Source organism: Aquila chrysaetos, chromosome 2 (genome assembly GCF_900496995.4).
Source record: "Aquila chrysaetos chrysaetos chromosome 2, bAquChr1.4, whole genome shotgun sequence".
Classification (NCBI taxonomy): domain Eukaryota; kingdom Metazoa; phylum Chordata; class Aves; order Accipitriformes; family Accipitridae; genus Aquila; species Aquila chrysaetos.
Genome location: NC_044005.1, coordinates 27,651,678 through 27,673,509, shown reverse-complemented (window position 1 = coordinate 27,673,509; position 21,832 = coordinate 27,651,678). Strand labels below are relative to the sequence as shown.

The 21,832-nt window shown below is 35.8% G+C and overlaps 1 protein-coding gene across 7 annotated transcripts in view; it reads left to right on the top strand.

Annotated features, from left to right (window-relative positions):
* The window catches only part of MIA2 (MIA SH3 domain ER export factor 2), a 39,602-nt gene extending 17,770 nt beyond the window's left edge, over nucleotides 1-21,832 (top strand). For all 7 annotated transcript variants that reach the window (XM_041128467.1, XM_030042388.2, XM_041128470.1 and 4 more), the window contains 16 exons: nucleotides 3,317-3,439; nucleotides 4,497-4,620; nucleotides 5,448-5,494; nucleotides 5,692-5,782; nucleotides 7,082-7,220; nucleotides 9,172-9,273; nucleotides 10,579-10,639; nucleotides 10,972-11,007; nucleotides 11,975-12,042; nucleotides 12,757-12,839; nucleotides 13,200-13,331; nucleotides 15,236-15,388; nucleotides 16,760-16,891; nucleotides 19,723-19,799; nucleotides 20,209-20,434; nucleotides 21,273-21,832. In XM_041128467.1, the coding sequence (XP_040984401.1) occupies nucleotides 3,317-3,439; nucleotides 4,497-4,620; nucleotides 5,448-5,494; nucleotides 5,692-5,782; nucleotides 7,082-7,220; nucleotides 9,172-9,273; nucleotides 10,579-10,639; nucleotides 10,972-11,007; nucleotides 11,975-12,042; nucleotides 12,757-12,839; nucleotides 13,200-13,331; nucleotides 15,236-15,388; nucleotides 16,760-16,891; nucleotides 19,723-19,799; nucleotides 20,209-20,434; nucleotides 21,273-21,424 (1,746 nt within the window). In that variant the 3' untranslated portion in view covers nucleotides 21,425-21,832. The remainder of the gene's footprint in view (nucleotides 1-3,316; nucleotides 3,440-4,496; nucleotides 4,621-5,447; nucleotides 5,495-5,691; nucleotides 5,783-7,081; nucleotides 7,221-9,171; nucleotides 9,274-10,578; nucleotides 10,640-10,971; nucleotides 11,008-11,974; nucleotides 12,043-12,756; nucleotides 12,840-13,199; nucleotides 13,332-15,235; nucleotides 15,389-16,759; nucleotides 16,892-19,722; nucleotides 19,800-20,208; nucleotides 20,435-21,272) is intronic.

The following is a 21,832-nucleotide window of genomic DNA, read 5'->3' as shown; positions in this document are numbered from 1 at the left end:
TAAGAATGTTGCTGAGACCTGGAGGAAAGCAGAAAGATTTTAGCACATCCACAGCTAGGATCCTCTACAGAGGCAGAGAGAAAATGCTTATACTTGAACCAGAAAACAAATTAAGAAATTGCAGAGTATGCAAAAGGCAGGTAAAAAACTTACTGTAGTACCACTATGGATGAATTCATGGAAAGTTAGGTAAGTAATACAAAGGGACAGAAAAGAATGTTACTTCCAAAATTTTAGCTGTTTATTTTCCACAGTGCCATAGCCAGATCCCAAAGAATGCTGGTTATTTTAAGATGTTCAGCATATGCAGTAGTTGTCCTGTGCAATAACTAGTTTTAGTGACATTATTCTAATTTTTTTCTAACAAAAAGGTATTATCTCTGAACATTAAATGTTCCATGGAATGCTTTTGGGTTTCGTGGGGGCGGTTTGGGTTGTTTGTTTTTGTTTTTTTAATGGATATGTGCTTATTTTCCTGACTGGCTGATGATCTCCTTGTTGTCTGAACAGTAACCTGATAGATACCTTGCCAGATGGGGAGTAGAAGTACAGGCCTGTTGGTTTTTGCAGTCTAATAAAAAGCTGGGGAGTGCTTTAGTCCTCTCTATCAAAACATTGTGCATATCAGACTTACTGATTCAGGAAAAAAAAAAGATTACTGGAAATAGAAAATTTTCTGCAGGAAGAATGTTTCAGTTTGCACAATTCTGTTATCAGTGAAACTTCAAATTTTTCTCTAATTTTAGAAGGGTACCTGTTTGTGACTACAAAAAAAAAGGAAGACAATTTTATGAGACGCTGTGAGTGGAGAAACAGATTTGGGTGTTATCACTGTGAGATGAAGTTGCTTGAGAATTATTTTCTTTCAAGAGTTTTTTGTCTAATCTATACATCCTCTTTGTTTCTGTGAGGAGGAAGGGTCTGGTCTCGGTGCTTTATTTAAAATGTGACAGTATACTTATATAATAAATTTTGAGAAGCAGTACACAAGTTTTAATAGAGAGGGATTTTTTTTGGTTTTTTTCTCTGGTAATTCCTTGGGTTCAAACAGAAATTATCCAGTTGTTTGTGTGTGTGAAAATAATCTTCTTTTTCTTTCCTCTTATTAAAAAATAGTACTTACAGTAAGATAATACTAAGTGCTGACAATTACTATACATTTTATAGGCAATCATTTTATATCAAGCAAAACCAGGAAAAAAAAATCAATAAAAAGAACTCTCGGGATGTAATTAACTTGCCGTATTCCTAGATAAAAATAAGGGGTTTTTTGCATTCCTTCTGGATAAAATAACCTAGATATAGCAGTTCCTTAACCCCATTATTTAGGATGAATTACTACGTTTTCTTGTTAGCTGAGCTTTGTTGCAGTTTTTAATAATTTGAGAACATTTGTGTATACTGTATTTTGCTATGCTTTTTAGTAGATAAATAACCAGATAAGAGTTGATGGAACCTGATAAGGAAAGAAGAGAAAGTATCTGCTTTGCTTATTTATATTCTCTTTTATGAAGTTGTTGTAAGCATGTGAATTAGTTTGCTATATTAGAATATGCATATCCCTTTTTATTTTTCTTTCTTACTTTTTTTTAAAGATGGAATTTCACTTATGCTCAAAAGGTAACAAAGATGTTATTTGTTCACAGAAACTAGAGTACTTTCTTCCTCTGTCCATTTGCACTAATGGGTCATAATCTTCTGGCACATCATAGCTTAAACATAACAGATGTGCTGTCTCAGATTTATGATGTGTCAGAGAGAGGATTGGGCCTTTTAGTTTGAACAAGGGAACTGTTACTAAACTCCAAACTTTCTGTACTTTGTTTTTTGCAGGAACTTTAGAAATACATATTGCTTCAGCTTATTGCAAATCCTTGCTATTTCTCTTTATTGTAATTCTTACAGGTTTATAAAGTCATATCAATTTATTTTCTCTTTGGCTTCGTGAAGAAGGAATATCTTAATTAGCTTCCCTTTGAGGGTGACAATTAATGATAAAACTAGTTGCCTGTGTATGTCTTCTGAGCAGTATTAGCATAAAGAGTATTTTTGTTTTATCTGTAATAAGTAGTTTGCATGATGCTGCAAATTCATATGTGGCTTTTACTGCTTGAAAGGTGCAGTTGTGTGCCAAGTGGGGTTCATCCAATTCTGGTCACATACCTTTTGTTTTATGGCTTCCAGTTTATCTTTGATAAGTAGTGTTCAGGCTTGCTTGTCTATTTGCATGGCAGTTCCCCTGTTTAAGTACCATTTTCTGGTTTTATTTTTAGTATAACTGGCTGTTACGTTCTTGTTGCTCAACCTAGTTACTCCTTTCTGTACATTCACTGCTTTTAAATTGGTTGCCTGTTGGGCAACTTTAAGCAGTATTCTTTTGAAAGAGACTTAAGATTTTTTTTTTTTTTTTTTTTTTACTGTACCCTATGTTTTTGTATTGCATGTTTTGTCTTAACAGAAATTTGCATCAGTTCAATTTCATTCTCACACTATGAAGGCATGGTTTAATTAGTTAATATGTTGCAGTGGTTATTCTTAATGAACTGGTGCGTGCTTCAGAGTACTAATCCCTTTACAGCAGTGAAGTATTTTTGTGAAATGACATTTTACTAGGGGATGTCTGTAAAATGTAACCTTGGAGTCTACCTGTCTTTTTAGTTAACCACAGTTAATTACAAAGATACATACTAGTAAGTGTTGATTACATACAGTTGCTGTGACTTTCATTAACAGGGAAGCTTTTTTAAAATAAAATTTTAAAATTAATTTAAGAGGTATGGAGGAGAGTAGGAAAAATAATGTAGTTTTGCAAGTCATGTGAATTTAAATAGATGTCTAAAAAGCTTCCTGGTTTTCCTTACCTCTCCAACCTCTTCTAGGTTGAAAAGACATGGGTACAATTGCGGAAGTGTGTATGGATGTTGGGGAATGAGTGTTTTCCTCTTCATCCACTCCCCAGTGTTTGTAGCTGTTACACAAATTGTCACTATTTTATATCCATTGCTATTGTCACATCAGGGTTTTTCAAATGAGTGGAATATTAACTGAACTGTTCTTATAAATGTTTAAAAATATCCTAACAACTAATTACAACGGAGAGCTATGGCGGCTAAAGCAACTAGACAATAACAGAAGCCTTACTTTTCAACGTTTGAGATTTAACTGTGTTGTGATCTATCTCTTAATTTTTACTGATGGGTGAGAGGTTAAAATTCTGCTTATGTGTAGACAATATATGTAACAGGCTCAAGTACTGTTCATCCTTGATTCTCGGTTGTAATAGACAATCATGCTAATCTGGTATTTCCCTTTTTAGCTTTTACAAGAAGCTGAAGGATGGGGTGAACGATTCAGTGAACTAAATGAACAAACTAAGATGTTTGAATCGTCTAAAGCAGATATAGAAGAAGTATTGAAAAATAAAGAGAGTCAAGTCAAGGTAAATTATGACAGCTGGCATTGAATCGAATTATTCAGGCTGAAGGTGTCCTGGTTTCGGCTGGGGTAGAGTTAATTTTCTTTCTAGTAGCTGGTATAGTGTTATGTCTTGGATTCAGTATGAGAAGAATGTTGATAACAAACTGATGTTTTCAGTTGTTGCTAACTAGTCTTTATGCTAGGTCAAGGATTTTTCAGCTTCTCATGCCCAGCCAATATATAAACTGGGGGGAGTTGGCCTGGGGGGGGATTGCTGCTCGGGAACTAATTTGGCATCGGTTGGCAAGTGGTGAGCAATTGCATTGTGCATCACTTGTTTTGTGTATTGCAATCCTTTGATTATTATTGTCATTTTGTTATTGTTATTATTATCATTATTATTTTCTTCCTTTCTGTTCTATTAAACTGTTCTTATCTCAACCCATGAGTTTTATTCTTCCTATTCTCTCCCCCATCCCACTGGGTGGGGGGGAGTGAGTGAGCAGCTGCGTGGTGCTTAGTTGCTGCCTGGGGTTAAACCATGACAGATGCTAATCACCAAGTTCCAAGAAAGTCTAACAACCTCTCCTGGTCTTAATATGCATTAAGATGTTTTGGGTTTTTGTTTGCTGTCTCCATCCTCTAATGTCTTATTTCCTGCTAAGCAAAAAGGTTGCTTAGCAGCACAATGGGGCAGTCTGATAGCCTTGGAAGCCAGCACATTAGATAAGGAAAAACTCTTAGTTCTGGTAGAGTATTTGCATTTTTTTGAATTTGGAGCATGGGAGTTGGGAGTGTATTCTTACATGTGTGTACCTTATATACACAAGCTCTGCTAAAAGCATGCATACTTGGCTATCTGAAAAGTCTTCACAAGGGCACACCTGTTGACCTGCAGGTATATGTTTTAGTAGAAAAAGTCATATCAGGCATCTAGAATCCTGTATATGGCACTCCCTTAATCTACTAAGGGAACTAAATGAAGGACAGAAATCCTGAAAATGTAATTGTAATGGTAACTACATTTTAATTGTTTGTGTTTATTTTACTGTTTGTGTTTTGTGGTGGCTTTTTCTTAGTCACTGACACAATACTTACTGAAGATGAAAGACTGGAGTTCAGCAATAAGAGAAGATGATGACAGTGAAGATAATCACTGGGACACGGATATAAAGGGTGAAACAGAGAATGGAGAGCACTTAGGTATGGTTTGTATAGCTTCCCATCTTAAATATTAATTTAATAGCTGTTTTAGAAATACAGAACCAACAAACTTTCAGGAAGGTTGTAACATTAGCTTTGTAGAGTTGGATTTTCAAAAACTCACCCAGTGTTATTCATGTCAGACAGTTAACTGATCCTTGGACACCTCCAGAATAACAACCTGTGCTACTATTTAGCAGTGTGTGGAAATAGCTAAAGCATACATATTATCATAGAGCAATGTAAAGACTCTGCTCAGTCTCCTGCAGAATGACTTCAGCCTATGTTAGTATTAAGCAGTGATTCTCGAACATTTTTAGGTGGAAACCTTGCTTTCGTTTCTTCTTGAAGCTTGTCCCAGCAGTAGCACTGTGGGTCCTCAGAGCCTAATTTCTGTTTCCTAGTCCTTACACAGGTGTTATTTGTTGCAGGCAATATGATAGCACTGGAATCAGGTGGGTGTAGATGTGGGTCCCCTCAAAACAGCAGCACAGAGGAGCCTTTCTTCCTCCTTTTTCTTGCTGCAGCTTCTTCTTATGCTGATGTTGATTATACAGTAGGGCACATCCCAGTAAATCTTACAGTGTGTATTAAGCATTTCACTTTTAACATGAGCATTCTGAGTCTGATTGGCAAACAAGCACTAGAATATAGCACAGCCCCCCTTTCTCCCCCCCCCCCCCCTTTTTCCTCCAAGTATGCTATGCCTATCGTGGTATGTTGGGGATTGCTTTTTTTATAAAAACAAAATAAAATAATACTAGTAAGCTCTGTCACAAACAGTTTTGTGCTTTTTATGTGACATATTATTCTATTCTGTCAATCAGATGATCAGCAAAAACGAACTGTAAAGAAATTGATCTATGCTGCAAAGGTATGTGATTTTAAGAAACTTATGGATGGAAGGGGGGAAACTAGAGGAAATATATGCAATGGTTTTGGTAAGTTTAATTGCATGTAGGTATCAGTATTACAGAGTTCAGCACCTTTTAATGTTTAATTAGATATTTTTGCATGCAAACAGTTTCTGGAAATCTTAAAACGCTCATTTTTTTAAAATTTTGATTGTAGTTAAATGCTTGTTTAAAGACCCTGGAAACAGAAAGAGATCAAATGTATTCAAAACTGTCTGATGAAAATAAAGCTAAAGGAGAACTTACAGGTAATTAAATGTTGTTCTGCCTTTAAGATTAGTAAGATGTTGGTTTTGTACAATGATGTTACAGACTGTAAGTATTGCTTCCAGTGAAAACTGAATTAAGTTTACATTAATAGCTCTGCTTGATTTTTAAAATGCCTGTTTGAGTTTAAGTTGCTTAGCTGTTTTAAATATTTGATTTTAGAGGTAAAGCAATCGAAGTTGCTAAAGCACCATTTGCAAATTTTGTTGTACTCTGTTAGAATATTCTATAACTGTTAAGTTATAGAATCTTAAAATATGTGGGCAAAGTGATGTTAGTAAATATCTAATACCTTCTTTACATAATTTCTGGACATGAAACAATGGAGTTTTAGTCTAAATTTTAAAACCATCTCTTAAAAATGGTAGCTTAATTGTAATTAGTTTGTAATGGGTGCAAGCTCAATACTTCTTAAAATCCAAAATACTGCGTTTGGAGAATTGAACCTAAAAGCATCTTGCTGTGGTTTTTTCCTTTGTTGTGTAGGGCATACTGAAGTAAACCTTATGAAATGAAAACATTGCCACTTTAATTCAAATTAAAGCCTGTAATTAGCTATTGCTTTCATAGATAACAGCCAGCAGAGTAGCCATCATGTATGAATGTACAGTGCTTTGTTATTTGGGTGATTAAATGCTCTGTAAAACTGTATTTTTCAGTTTTTGATAGTCCTTTAAACTGACTCTTTGAGCTAGTGTGTTTTCCAAATTGATTGTAACTCTATCCCATAAAGATATTCAAACTTAATTGAAGTTTTCTATGTTTCTTGAAGAGAGGCATAGGAGTAGTAAATAGGAAAAGAAACATGACTGATTTTAATTTGGAAAGATAAGGTAGTTTGACAAATACAAGTTATCCCTTCACGCTACTCAGCAAGACCTCACGTGGGTAAATCTGCAAGAGTGTATGATGGTACTTATTTTACTCCTTTAGTAGAATAATTAGAATAATAAGAGCCCTAAATGAAAATTTATATTGTGAATTACAAAACTGCATTGTTTTGAAAGAAGCTATACAATTTGGAGCAAAGGCTAGATATGCGCTCAGAGCTGCACTTTGTGGCAGGTAGAGAGTATAGTTGCTGGTTTCCCATAAAAAGGAGCAATACTGCTTCTCAATTTGTATAAATTATTGAAATATATTAACATGTTATTGCTTATATTATTAAATCAACATAGGATCAAAGGTTTTTACAGACTTTTTATATACTAAAATATTGCAGATATTTTAATTTTGTAACTTTTGCGTTGTCCCAATATAATTATTTCTCAATTTGATAGAACGTATAGAAAACCTTCAAAGTCAGCAAGCTTCCCTGCAGTCTGAAAATGAACGTTTGGAAAGTGAAGTTCAAAAGCTTCAGCAGAAACTTAAAGTAATGACTGAGCTTTATCAAGAGAATGAAATGAAACTACACAGGTGCTGGTTTCTCTTTTTATATTCAATACCTTCTGTTTGATTTGAATAAAACTCCTTGATTTGGGGGGCTGAAAATTATTGAAAATTTGGATACTGCTTTCCAGAGTTTTCTGAATTGTGAAGACCCTGTTATGTTACACCTTCATGTACATTTATGATCACAGTAATTGTATAGAAATTGTTTCCATGAAAGTAGTGGTATATTATTTTAGGACTTTTCCACAAGCAAGTACAGAAACAAAGATAAGAAGTAACAAATTTTTAATCTATGAAATAAGGTGGGTAAAGTTGGAAAGCTTGATTATTTATTTGTTTTTTAATTAAATTAAGATGTGGTGTAATACAGCTATCAAAGTTGCTGAAAGAAAGATAATCAGTAGCTGCTTTAACTGTGAGGTATATTTTACATAGTAAAGAGAGCTAGTAATGTCAGCAGAGGAGTGATGCTATATATAAAAGTAAGCTTAGAGTTAAAACATAGGCCAGCTAACTATTACCAGTAAGCAACATAGAACATCTGTGTATCAGGCTTTTTCCTCACCAGGAAAGATAGAATATGAGAGCTGTACTATCTGCCTCACAGTCAGGATGGTAGCAGGGATTATGACTTACTGACTGAAATCAGAAATATGTGAAGGACTAGAAATAAAGTTGATTGGGATGGGATGGGGCACGTAGTAACCTTCAGAAGTGTGTGTGTGTGCATGAGGCAGGGAGGGAGCAGAGGGCATCGTTTTAGGGCATGATGGTAAAATTACAGTTTTACTAGCCAGAAATTATTTCTTCAAGTAGCAGATGTAATCTTGAAGGCAGCAAGAGAAGCAGCACAAGTCTTGGTCCTGTACTGAGCGGTATGCGGGACCTTCTTAAAGTATTACTTTCAGTAATCTTCTCTGTAGTGTATATATATTTGTATAGGTATTTGGCACCTTTGTAGATGCAACAAAACCTAGAAATCCCCTACGTTAACATTTGATTTTAAAAAAAGGGGGGTGGGAGTGTGGTGTGGAGAGTGGAGGGAACCTGTTAAAAAGAAGCTACGATGTGCAGTCAGAAAGGAAAAATGTTTGCAGGCTGGGTGGATGGTATTTAAAAACACCACATTGAAGCTCAGCAAGAGTATGCTGCTTATCAAAGATTTTAGAAAAGCCAAAAAGGAGTGGAGAGAAGCTACCGTGATGAGATAGCAGAATAAGAGGCTATTAGTATTAACAAAGCATCTTTTAAAAACCTATATGTGTTCAAACAAGGGAAATAGAAAAGTGGGAAATGAAGATTGAGTAGAAAAGTTTAAATCATGTTCAAAAGACCCATGATTTAGATAGTTTGATTGCAAAGGACTGCTGCCTACAGGAAAATGACCAGTTTATCCATTCAGGGCTGTATGCAGCAGTAGTATCTGTGTGTGTTCTGCAGAATTATCTTGTGCATAATCTGTGGTCTGGAATATGGGTTTTCTCTTCTGTAGTGCCCGTTAAGGCATAAAGAAAGAGGAACCTGGAAAGAATTTTTTTTAATAACTATTTTTTTAATAGCTAATAACAACCTTTTTTCTTCTCTGGAAAATAATTGTAAAATGTAAAAAAGTACCAGAACATATCACTGAAAGTTAGTGTAGTTTGATTTTTAGTTTGTTTGATTTGTGGCTGCTTACCCCTGACATCCCAAATAGAAATATTCTTTGGGAATATAGATTGTCTTCCAGATTCCTTTTAGGAATAGTGGTAATCTAATTGTTTCATATAGAACAGTTAATAAACTAAATAAACTAATATGAATACAAACTAGTGTTATTTATGCCACTTCATATATCGCCTATAAAACTCTTTTATCTGGATAAATACCATGTATTCATCACACCTAAATAATTGGAGAAGTTTTTCATGACAGACCAACTACAAAATTGTTGACTTGAAACAGAATTAACCATAGTTTTTGAATTTTCTTAAAGGAAGCTGACAGTAGAAGAAAGAGAACGCCTACAGAAGGAAGAAAAGCTTTCTAAAGTAGATGAAAAAATTAATCATGCTGCTGAAGAACTAAACAGCTACAGGTAATTACAGATTTTAGTTGCTGTAATCACTTGTTCCAAAGTGAACAAACGGCAGTAGAGAATTAATAAAAACAGCAGCATAAGTGAATGTATTTTCTTCCAGTTTTTGTGTGTTTGTGTGTAATAATACATACTAAGGGAGGTTTTGCTTTGTTAAAAAATTTGGGTATGGAAGATCGATCACTAGTAACTTTTCTTCCATTAGAATGCTGATTGTATTGACGTGTTAGCTTTAATGGAATGGTAGAAGTGCGTCTCTAATCTAGTTCCGTTTACTGAACAGAGATAAAAATATGAAGTTAAGAGAATACTGTAAAATAAATGCAATGTTCAGTTTTCCTATAGATCGTAACATATTTATGTTGTATAGTTATAGTATTCTGTTTCTGTATCTCTAAGCCTGTCAAATAGTACTGTTGTTTAGAAATTCTTTACTATAATACTGTGATGTGGGAATATTTTCTGTAGTTGTTGTTTAACTGCTTTGCTCTGTTTTGTGTTGCACCTACTGTGTACCTCTGGTTTGTTTCTGTGGTTTCTCAAACTATGGCATAATTCTTCAATCTGTAATGTATATTCCCCATCTTCCTTCAATGTTTATGGAGGTATTGACTAACTGAATGATACTGATCAACAATATTTCCTGAAGAGTAAATTAGATTAATTCTTTCTCTAGAAAGTTCTTGTAGACATTCTTCAGTATTCATACAGGAAGACAGAATTCACCCTTCTTGATTTACTCAGAACGTGAACTTCGTAGACATCTTAATTTTAAAGAGATTATTAATATTGCAGATGGAGTATAACTAAACAATGAATGTGTCTTTGGCCCTCCTGCTGAGAGAGGGTAGAACCTAGAGAGGCTGTGCACAGGGCATCTGGCAGCAAAGGTGGCATCATACTTTCTGTGGTCTTGAAATAACCTTAGTGCAAGTGACTATCCCTCAGGACTGACTGTGGTAGCCTGTAACAGCATGATGCTCCAGCCAGACTGGTACATTTGCTGAGCTGGGTGAGGCTGGCTGTTAGGCATATGTGGAGGGATATCCTTTGTGTTGGAAACATATCACAGACCACTGAAAAGCTGGGGAGGTGTTGGGTTTTTTGGTTCTGTTCTTTTGTTTACATTTCAGTTTGCACTAATCTAGGACCTAGAACTTCCACTGCTACTATGATTTTTATGTATCCCATGGGCCTAAGTGACAATTCTTAACTATACCTTGTGTTTACCATTGTGTTTACTGTATTTAAAATTACTTTCCTCCACATTTTATTACAATGTCATAAATCCTAATTTTGTTACAGACAGCGAGCAAAAGATCTTGAAGAAGAGCTAGAAAGAACCATTCGTTCTTACCAGAATCAGGTATGTGCTTTGTGTTACTTACCATCTATGCCAAGCAGGAGGGTTGTTATTGCAACTGAAATACCACTTTCAGCTAGGTTGTGATACTGTATTTGGCTTGGTTTTGTTGGGTGGTTTTTTGCTCCCTGCACCGCCCCAATGCTGTGTGGTTTTGACTGACACAGTTTCATAGCAGAGATCACCAGATAACTTTTTAATAAAGTTAAATTTTAAGTTTAGATGTCTCATTATAAATTATCCACACATGTTAAGTTTATGGATAAGAGCATATACTCAATCTTAAGTTTTCTTTTTTTACATGATAATGATCTAATGAAATCTCTCTATCACAGATTACTTCACATGAGAAAAAAGCTCACGATAATTGGGTAAGTTCCAGCTACTGAATTTTCTGAACTTTGTGTGTCTTCCTTTTCCATGATTTGAATAGCTTTCTTTATCACTTTTTTATTTCTTATTAAAAACAGATAATCAAAATTAACTCTAACCTGTCACCTTTAAACATACAGTTTTATTGCAGAAATACACAAAAGCATGTTAAAAGTACTTCTATCATATAAAATAGTTGGAATAATTAAGCTGGATAGCAGTGAGCACAGTAGAATGATATTACAATATTATTTGCTGTAGCAATAAATCTGCTGGAATAACATGTTACCACTTAACAAGTGTGTGACATTTTGCTAATAATAAAAGCTTTTGGCCTTGTTTCAATGCCATTTTAGTATTTTCCGTGGATGTACTTCACTCCTTTTATCTACTAATAGAAAACGTTATGTCCTGTAAGAACAGTATGTTCCATTGACAGCTTCCTGAAAATGTTGCCACAAAATCCATTTTTACCTTTTTTCCCAAACAAGAAACTTTATTAAAATATCTCCTGACTAATACATTCTTCAGTTTCACAGAATAGTCTGTATAAGATAGAACACTGTTAAAAGCTATGGTACTTCATGGTCATAATTTTACAGTTTTTAACTATATGATTTTAACATAAAACTTTCTTATATAAAATTTGAGGCTTTAAATCTTGTACGTATTCTGTAGATGCTTCAAAGCAGCTGTAGCCAAATAATTTAATTTCTGCAGTTTTAAGAACATGCAGAAAGCCGTATCATTCCTCAAAAATTTGCGTAGTAGAGCTGCTAATGCCATTTGGTGACGTATGTGAGGATCTGTTTCATATGCCTTATACACAAGTCATATCTTGTGAAAATACAGGCCACATGCTTCAGATAGAAAAAAATGTCTTGGATCTAGGACCTGTCACATTTATGAAGCATTTAATTAATAAATAACAATATCTAAGCATCTGATTTTTGTCCCTCCCCAAAGCTGACAGCCCGAGCAGCTGAAAGACACCTCAATGATATAAAAAAAGAAAATGCACATAACAGACAAAAGTAAGTGCAATTCTGATCGAATTCTAAACAAATGCAATTTGGCATGTGAGTATGTTTTGGATTTATGCAATTTGATGTTTTCTAGACCTGTGTTAATCAATTGTGGCCCAGACAGGGCAGAGAGAGCACAGTGTTCCATTGGAGTTCTGAAAGAAAGGGAGTCATTTGAGCATTCCTGTAATGATAACATGCAAGAAAGAAAGAACTTAAGAACTATGTGAAATATTGAAATATTTCAGGAAAGAAGCAGAAGGTAGTACTAGAACTCAAAGGGTTTGGGGGTTTGTTTTTTGTTTGTTTGTTTTAAATAAGTGTGTATCAACCAGATGTCATGGTTACCTCATGATTTTACAGCTTATCTCAGAAGTTAATAGTGGGCTAACAGATCAGGTGGTGGTGGCTGGGAGGAACCTTTAGGTGTTAATACTTGGAATGCAATTTAGAGTACTCAGGAGAATAATATCATGCTAGGAATTGTGACATCTAACACGCCACTTCAACTTCCGAATTACAGTTTAAATACAGCAGCATAGAGAAACACTTTCAGGATTTCTTAAGTTCAGAGTTCTGTGACATCCTTTGTCTTTTTATTTAGGGAATAAAATACCTTGCTTCATTAACCCTTTAAGTAGAAAGCCTAGCAGTAAACAGTGCGGTCCAGTAAAACTTTTGCACTTCTTGGTTATTTACTACTTTTTTGTTGTTTATTTGCAGATTAACTGAAACGGAATTTAAACTTGACCTTTTAGAAAAAGATCCTTATGCTCTTGATGTTCCAGTTAGACCATTTGGCAGAGGTACAGTATTGAATTGTAAAATAGAGCCTAATTATTTTGGTATATGGTTTTGTTTTCCAAGACCACACGCATGTAATTGTTTGAAAACTATCTTGGCCATGTGTATGTACAAATAAGTAATTTAAAAAAATAATTGGGTCATAAGTGACTCTAGGTCATGTCGAGTATTTTGTTGAAACTAAGAGTGTTTGTAGTATCGATGAGAGTAGACTAGGTATATGATACACATGGTAATTAGAGCACAATTTTCATTTCACTTATACAATTTTAGTTTTAAACTTCACCTGAGAAGTTAATTACTTTATACACTTTGCTAAACTAAATATTGTGAACTTGAGTATTTTGTTTTAACTGTTCCAGAGCATTCCCCATATGGACCCTCACCAATGGGCCGGCCTTCATCTGAAACAAGAGCTTTTCTTTCCCCTCCAACTTTATTGGAGGGTCCTTTAAGGCTTTCACCTATGCTTCCAGGTGGAGGAGGAGGAAGAGGTACAATTCTTAAACTTGAAAATGTATCTGTTCTGGATTTCTCTCTCCTCTACTATAAACCTGTCACACCTTTTCCTCTTGCTGGTGACAAGAAGTGTTAAAACAACCAATTCGATATCAATAGTTAATTGGAAAAACTCTTCCTGTTTTTCAACTTGCTTCTAAAGCTGTCTAATGTGTAACAGTACAATAGAAACTTTAGTTGTTGCTAGTAGGTTGGTCAGTGGATTTACTTTAGAAGCATAGATTGAGAAAAGTGAAAAGCCCAACTTAATCAGTCTTGTTTTATTTCTTGGACAAATGGGGTTCTGCTGAAATAAACTTAGGATTTTAAAGTGAACAAGAGTCGATTAGTTTTCTGAAGAAAGAATACTGCCACTTCCATCTCATTGGTCTGCAGTCGGTGAAAGAAGAAGAGGGTACCTGTGTTGTCAAAAGCATGAGAGTTTTATTGGGGGTCATGATACTAGAAAGTTACCGATTCAGTAAATTGTTTTCCTCCCTTTGTTCTAAATTTGAGGCAGTCATATACATGGAGACAGTTTCTTCCCTAGTGATAAAAGGGACCAGGAAGGTTGTGTGCAAGGAGTAAAATTCAGAGATTGAGGAGTAGGTGAAAGCAAGCCGTGATGTCAGGGGTTGTAAGAGAAGAAAAACACCGTTCCTTCATGTTTTTGATGTTGATGGAAATAGTGTAGATAAATGCTAGAGTGGAGTTCAGCATCTGTTACAGGTAATAAAGAAGCTCTACTACTGTTAAACCTGTTGAAACCTGTACTTATTTAATGGGAAATATGTCTAAATGTCTCATCTGTAAGGATTTCACTAGTCAACAATGATTTTTAAAGATCACTATGGCCTATTTATTTACTTTAATTCTTTGTAAAAAGCATACCCAAGTGCACATGAAAGTTGATTCATTTTTCTAAGTCAGAAAAGCTTGAGATTGAATGTTCAACAGTAGCTGTACCACACACAAGCAAAATCATACTTGACAATTTATTTGTATAGAGACAGTAAGTAATGAAACTGAGCTGTCCAGTGTATCTTTAAACTGTAGCTCAGCTGTTGCTGGTGAGGAAGACTAAAAACTGGATTTCAGGATGCAGTATTAACAAGGAAAGAGACTATGCAAAGGCATAACTACTGCCCATTTCACAATGGAGCACTAACATAACTTCAGCAGATTAAACAAATGATGTGTTTAAATAATGCCAGCTACAGAGCAATTATAGTGCTCATCTGACTTTGTACAAGACACAAAATGGCTTCAAATTTTAGGTTGAATTTTAGGGTAGAGAATTAGAGAATGATATCAGAATTCAGTACTTCTGTCAGTTTTTTCAGAACAAATCTATTTTAAAGGAAGCTTGCAACTTAAAATCACTCGTTGTTACAGTTTCTCTTGCCTTTGGTTATGTGTTGACTTGGTCTTCTCTTCTTTTTTTTTTCTTGAATAAAGAATTAGAAAGAACCAGAAGAGTGTTGAATGTAACGTGGCTGTCTTCTTACGATGAGGGTATTAACTTCCAGTGTGCTAATTTTTGGTTTGATTAGCAGCAGTTTTTTTAGCACTGAGAAGAAGATTTATTGTGAGGGCACTAGTTTCTCTGATCTGAATGAACTGAAACTCTTAAAATGATTATTCTTTTTTTTAAAAATTGCAGGTACTCTAGGTTGCACTACTGTTGAACTAAGACTTTTTCATTCCAAACAAACCTTTTAAACACTTCCAGTAAACGTAACAGCAAACAGCTGGAGAGTCCTGTGGAGCCGTGCGCCTCTCCTATCTTGACAGTGTTGGTGTTCTGTGATTTATTTTACTATTTTCAGACTTAATGAAGAAAGCCATAATAGAGGATTTAAAATACCTGGGTAAATAGCTATCTGATTTCTTCGATTAGGATCCAGAGGACCAACTGCCATGTATGAAGGTGGTAATGAAAGAGGAGAGCTGACTTCTGATAGATTAACTGATCCCCACAGACCACCATCAGATACTGGATCCCTGTCTCCTCCTTGGGACAGAGAACGCAGGATAATTCTGCCTCCACCAGGTATAAAAATCTGCTTAGCTACTGTATCTATGGAAAAGTGAAGTTACTGACTTGAAGTGTGTATATTTAAGTATTTTTTGCTTAAAAATATGAAACGTCTTCTTGGAACTGCATGTGCAACTGCACTGGAAAGGGTTTTTTAATAGTTTTTTCCCCTTCTTGAATGGTGTCGTTCACTTGCATTTCTTCTATGCTATTTTTAAAATATATATTGGTACTAGCAGCGTACAATCAGCTGTTTGGTTTCATCATTTTACTGGGGGTTTGCTTAGTGCCTTAAAAGACCTGTCTGGGCTGGATAATTACTAAGAGATCTGTGAAAGTAAAAAGTTTTAATGGTACATTAGCCTTAAATAAATAAATAAATAAAAGCTAATGTTGAAAAATACTGTTTTTTTCAAAAAACATTTATATTATACAGGAGTACCGTGGTACAGTCATCATGTTCGGTACATATTTTTGTGTTGATACTGCCTCTTTAATAATTAACAACAACAAAATCAGTCTTCACTCTCACTTCTTCAGCTAAACGTCTGTATTGTACATTATCACTCAAGACAGATGAATCAAAGAGGGTACTGCTGATATTTCTCAAGTAAACAATGCAGGGGGAAGGACAACCTTCCTGTACACCTGTAATAAAGAACCAAAAATGCTACAAGTTAAAAAAAATTTTTACAAATTAGGTAGATTAAAGTACCTCGGTTATTAGATGCAGCAAGCGATATTGTAGTTGCTACACATCTGTGTGAAGGCCTGATTATAAAACTCAAAGTCCACTCAGGATGCAGCTTATCATTTGCCAGATCTGATCTATTGACAGGATAATGCAGAGAGGTAGTCTTGTTTCTTTGACTTGAGCTGTGTTCTTACCCCATCTTTGCTCTTTGATCTCACTGATACAGTTTGTCTTGTAGCTGCATGATTGATTGCTAGATCTGATGCAAGGAAGTTGGTGGAAACACATTACAGCACTATGACACGTAACAGAAAACAGCACTCATCTAAGAATGGCTTAAAATGTATAGCACCTTATTTTGCCTTTGACCTTCATTGCTATGCTGAACCTTTGTTTCAAAGCCCTGCTGTTTATGACTTAGGCAATCATAACTTTCAAAATTCTACTGTATGTTAAACCAAAAATCAATGAACTTTCTCTTTTGCAGCTCCTTAGAAACATAAGCTATAGTACATACTTGGTGGGATTCCTATGTTTGGGGTTTTTTGAAATTTGTTTTCTCATCCACGTTAGTAGTTACTTTGGATATTTACAAGAGCATAAGCTATCCAGAGGATTTTGCTGGTGTAAAATTATATGGAATGGGGGGAATAAATCTTCATTGACCTGTCTTGTGATTTCTTCAATGTTAGGTGAGCCTTACACTGATCCAGTTCTTCCTCCTCGAAGACAAGAAAGATTTTTCCCTAATCCTCCAAATACTGGAAGACTTTCCGGACCAGCAGAACTACGAACTTATAATGTGCAGTCTTTTGATAAAACAGGTGAGAATTGCTTCCTTGATACTATCAAATGGAGAATCTCAATGTAAGTTGACTATGTGTAGTAGCCTTGGTAAGAGGACAACTTTATAGCTACCACAGACCTGATGTTCCATTGTGTAAAAACATTTTAACACCTGCTAGCCTTTCCCTCTTATCAACAACAGCAGTCTCTTCTGTCAGGTGGATGGGATTCAGTGAATGGTAGTCATGAGGTATTTTTTTGTCCACCTTCACTGTTCTGTATGTTAACCATTCAGGATTGGCCTTGAGTCTGTTTTGGCCCCTCCCATGAGGCTCACCACAGCATTAAAATATCACAAACCCACACTTGCATTTCCATGCCATATCTGGTAAAGTTAGAAAGAGTTAGAGTCAATAAGACCAAAAGAATAACAGCAAAATTTTCAAATACCTGCTGGCTTTGTGTACTGAAGTAGTAGAAGGTCCTGAGGTTTCCTCCTTCAAACTATTTACCATACTTGCAGCTTTTTGTAGTTCACAGTGCAGTTGCCCCCAACTTAATCACACATTTCACTGACCCAAGTACCATTTGTTTTAAACTGGCCAATTACATAAATTGTAGTTTGTGATACTTAGCAACAGCCAGAAGCTCGGAGGTGAAGTTTTGGTGACTTAAACCTCATCACTGAAACAGTTTAAGAGCTTAAAGCCCTAATACTTATTAAGCAGTTTTCATCCTTATTTAATGCCTAGTAAATCACATGTGTCTGATTGATCAGCTAGGCTGAAGTCATTAAACTCACAACAGAATCTTTGCCACCTGGTATTCACTTACTCCTATGATTAGTAGTAAGTTACAATCTTTGTTGCCCAGTTTCTGGCAATAGGAGAGAGAACCTTTGTTACTTGGTGTGTAATGTGAGAACTGGGAATGCTGAATTCTGTTTCGGGTTGAAGGTTCAGGTTTTACAGGGAATTTTTCTCTACTGGAAGACAATTCTGTTCCTGTACAGCCACTCACCTTCCTACCCTCTTTCCCAAGCCTCTCTTTGTTTCACTTCTGCTTTCTAATAGTTTGTGTTCCACTAAGGTCTTTCTTCTAGCACCTGGATGCTGACTGAAGGACAGGAGAGGTACACTGTCTTTGCAGTCACTTGTTGCATCCATTTTTACCCTTTTCTTCAGCTGCTGGCAAGCAACAATTAAAAAAAAAAAAAAAAAGCTGTATTCAGTTCTTGGGCAGTTCAAAACCTACTTAATGGAAACACGGTTTTGGATAATCTTGGTGCCAGCATTTAGCAGGTCATGAAGCATATGTGAATCTTGCTTTTTAGAGGCATGTAATTTCACTAGACTTGGGTGAGTATTTGTAAAAATAGCAAAAAAACCTCCAACAAATTGAAAGAAGAAAAACCCACCCCATCCAGCACATGCCATCTGACTTCAGAACAGTAACATGTCTCACAGTACTGAATCCAGGCTCCAACTATAAAGAGTGTATAAGCAAGATGATCAAAATGTTATTTAAAGTGAACAAAATAATAGTCATTTTCCTAAGCTGGGGTGACTAACTCTACAAAAATGAAATTTCAACTTGAGGCAGGTACCTGGAGCAGCAAAATTCTGGTCAGAAAGAAGGGTTAAAGCTTGACACAGTTTGTGAGCAACTTTACAGGGATTTAAAATGCAAAGTGTTATGCAACCTAAGTATCAAGGCATGAATATTCTGTGTGTGACACAAGCAGTTGAAATGCTTCAGATTGTTAAGTAACTGTATCTTCAGCAAAGGCAGGGCCTGCTTGAAATGACAAGTAATGTAGATTTTTGGAAAAGACCTATCTGTTCATTGAGAAAAGAGCTTTGTTTTCTTCAAAGGAGAAGAGATGCAACATGTAGATGAAAAATCTGTGATGTGTGAGAAGTATGGTTTCAGTCTTGTGCTTTTTAGTATTATTGTCTTTAATTCAGGCAGATGTGTAAGAAAGCAGTATTTTTGAAATCTTGGAGAGGGGTGGGGGTTTTGGTCGGTTTTTTTGTTTGGTTTTTTTTGTTTGTTTGTTGTTTTGGGTTTGTTGGTTGTGTGGTGTTGTTTTTTTTTTTTTTTTTAAGAAAGGAGTACCTTTAGTGTATATATTTATAGTGTATTTATATCCAGTCAGATTCTCCTCTGACAATTCTCTTTAATAATTTTCTTCAGTTACTGAAAATACTTGTTCTCAGGGATGTATAAAGGTAAAAACACTGAAGTTCCTATTTATCTCTTAATTTATAAAGTGAGTACAGCAAATATGAGGATGATTATTCTCATTTCTGAATGCTTATCCAGAAATGATGCAGTTCTGAAAGTGTCCTTAATGTTTAGCAACTAAGGAAGGAATCAGTTTTTGTCAGACTTGAATAGGATTGCTGTTAAGCTGTATGCCAAGAGCGTATCATAGTGCAGTCAGTCCCAGAGTGGGACTTAGCAAAGAAAGAATTAGCAGGAGGGAGGGGAACAAGGGAACTGCTACAGTAATGTTATGTATCGCTAGGAAAATGGACTTGTAACTTCTAAAAAAAAAAAAAAAAAACTAAAATAGAAGAAAAAGGCTTATTTGTATACAAGAAACTTTGGTAAAAGCTGCAACCTTGTAATGCATATGCAATCTGTACAGAAGTTGGAGAAAATACTTAAACATAGCTTTGTGTTCCTCTGTTGTCTTTCAGTCTGCCTGCAGAACAGTGGCTTTGTACAGCAGTGCTTTTTTTTTTTTTTTTTTTTTTTTTTTTTGTTCCCTTGCCTATATATCCTGATTTCAGAAAAAATACTGAAATCAGTGGTGGAGAAAAGGAGGTCAGCACTGAATAACTTCTTTAACTTTCGCTTACAGATGGACAAACATCTTCAGAAAATAGCCCACGAACAGAACCAAGTGGAAATGGGATGAAAGACCATTCTAACCTTAGTGTAAGTAGCCAAACAGAAACTTGATTTAAAGAAGCTTTAATTTTCTGCAAAATGTTTAGGAAAATTTGTCTCTAGTGCATTGGTCATGTTATATTGCACTGTGCCATCCAAATTATAAAATTATTTTTACATTTATCACAGCACTTACTATCTTGTGAATTAATTTTTATGTATGACTAATATAATGCCTGCTGAAAACTAATTGTAATACAAAAGATGAAACTATGGTCAAGCTGATGGTCAGTGCACAGATAGCCTTGCTCACAGTTATGCTGTAGCTGAGGCAGAGTTGGAACTAGCTGTTAGCTAGTGTGACAGTCTACATCAAAGTGGGTCTGATGGGACTGGAGATGTTGCCTCTCCTCATCCCTTTCCCTAAGCTAACTTCCCTGTTTTCACTGTGTTGCAGAACTCACTACCTGATCCGTCACTGACATCTGAAAGTGAAGCCATCAGTTCAGGGTTTGCTCCTCCACCTTTCCCTCCAGTCAGACCACCATTGATGCCTGTGGATCCTAGAGCACCTTTCATGAGACGAGGACCTCCTTTTCCTCCCCCTCCTCCTGCTGGCATGTATGGACCACGTGAATGTTTTCCAGTACGAGACTTTGGGCTTCCGCGCCCTCCACTGCCAAGTACGTAGCTTCTGCTAGCATTTATTTCAAGTTGATGAACTTGAGTGTTCTGTGCAGGTAGTCAGTTACCACACTAGGTGAATATCTACATCTTTATTTGAATACTACTTCTCAATTCAACTAACAGGGAGCATCTTTTCTGATTAAGGTTAATAACATTGTACACTTTCTTTTTCACAATTGCTGCTATTGACAGTGTTTTTACAAATACTAGCTTTGGCTGGAAAATATGCATACACATACTGTTCAGGATTTAAAGGGTTCTTTTTTGGGGTATGAAAGCAAGTAGATGCTTACCTTAATCCTTTTCCTCCTACAAGGTTGCATCATATATAAATCTTAGCTTCATCCTTTATCTTTGAGGTATGCTAGTGTCCATGCAAAGGTATGCATTTGGGACATACCTGTTAATTGTTTTTCCTTGGAGCTTGTGTTAGCTTGCATTAGTGGAGCAACATGTAAGTATCAGACTGAAGGGCTTCTTTCTGCCTCCTGCTGTTCTGTGATTAACCTGTGAAGAACTAAGCCATTTATCTTCCAAAGGATCTGTAAGGTATGACAGCCAAGGGCTGCTACAGCAGACCAAAGGTGATGGTGGCAGCAGCAGCCCATTAACAGACAGTGATGGGCTGCTGCTGTGAGCCTGTCACAGGTAACTTCTGAGAAAAGTGATCGTTTTGTCCTCCTCCTTAGCATCTTTGTCTCCTTGGAGCATAACACCTAACCTAGGTCTACTTTGTGACTTCTATTTAGGCAGGCCATATATGGGTTAGGAGGAGCAGGTATGTGTTTACTGTTGTGATTGATATTAACTTGGACTACTCTGATTCTCCTGCAGTAAGAAATCCATTTCCAATGAGATCTTATCCTCACTATCCACCTCAACGACCTGGATTTTTGCCTCCACCCCCTCCTCCTGAAAATAGAGTTGAGCCACCTCAGCTAAATCCATCAGCTGTAGAACAACCAGAACCAAAGCAGGAGACTTGACAGAGACATTTGAGCAATGAAGCATTTCTGTACTCTCCTAAAGGCATTTTCCCTTGTGTTAAGTAACCATTGTTACTTAGGTATATATAAACTACTTTGCTCAAATTGAAGCTTAATAGAAAATTCTCAGGATAGTATTTTGTAAATAAAGAATTAAATAAGTATGAATATTGTGAATAAGTGATTTCCATTGTATGATAGTCATTTTAAATTAAGTATTTCTAACTTGAGTAGTCTCTTCAGAGGTGTGTAAAATTGTCATGTGAACTGTATTTTAAAAGTCCAGCTGCTTTGTCCTTGTTTAGCTGTACAGGGAATCTCTCTGCATGCCAAAAGTGATGTTTGCTGCTTTATGAATAGAATGTGAAAACAAATTGAAACAGTTAATAAAAGTCTACTGAAAATTAA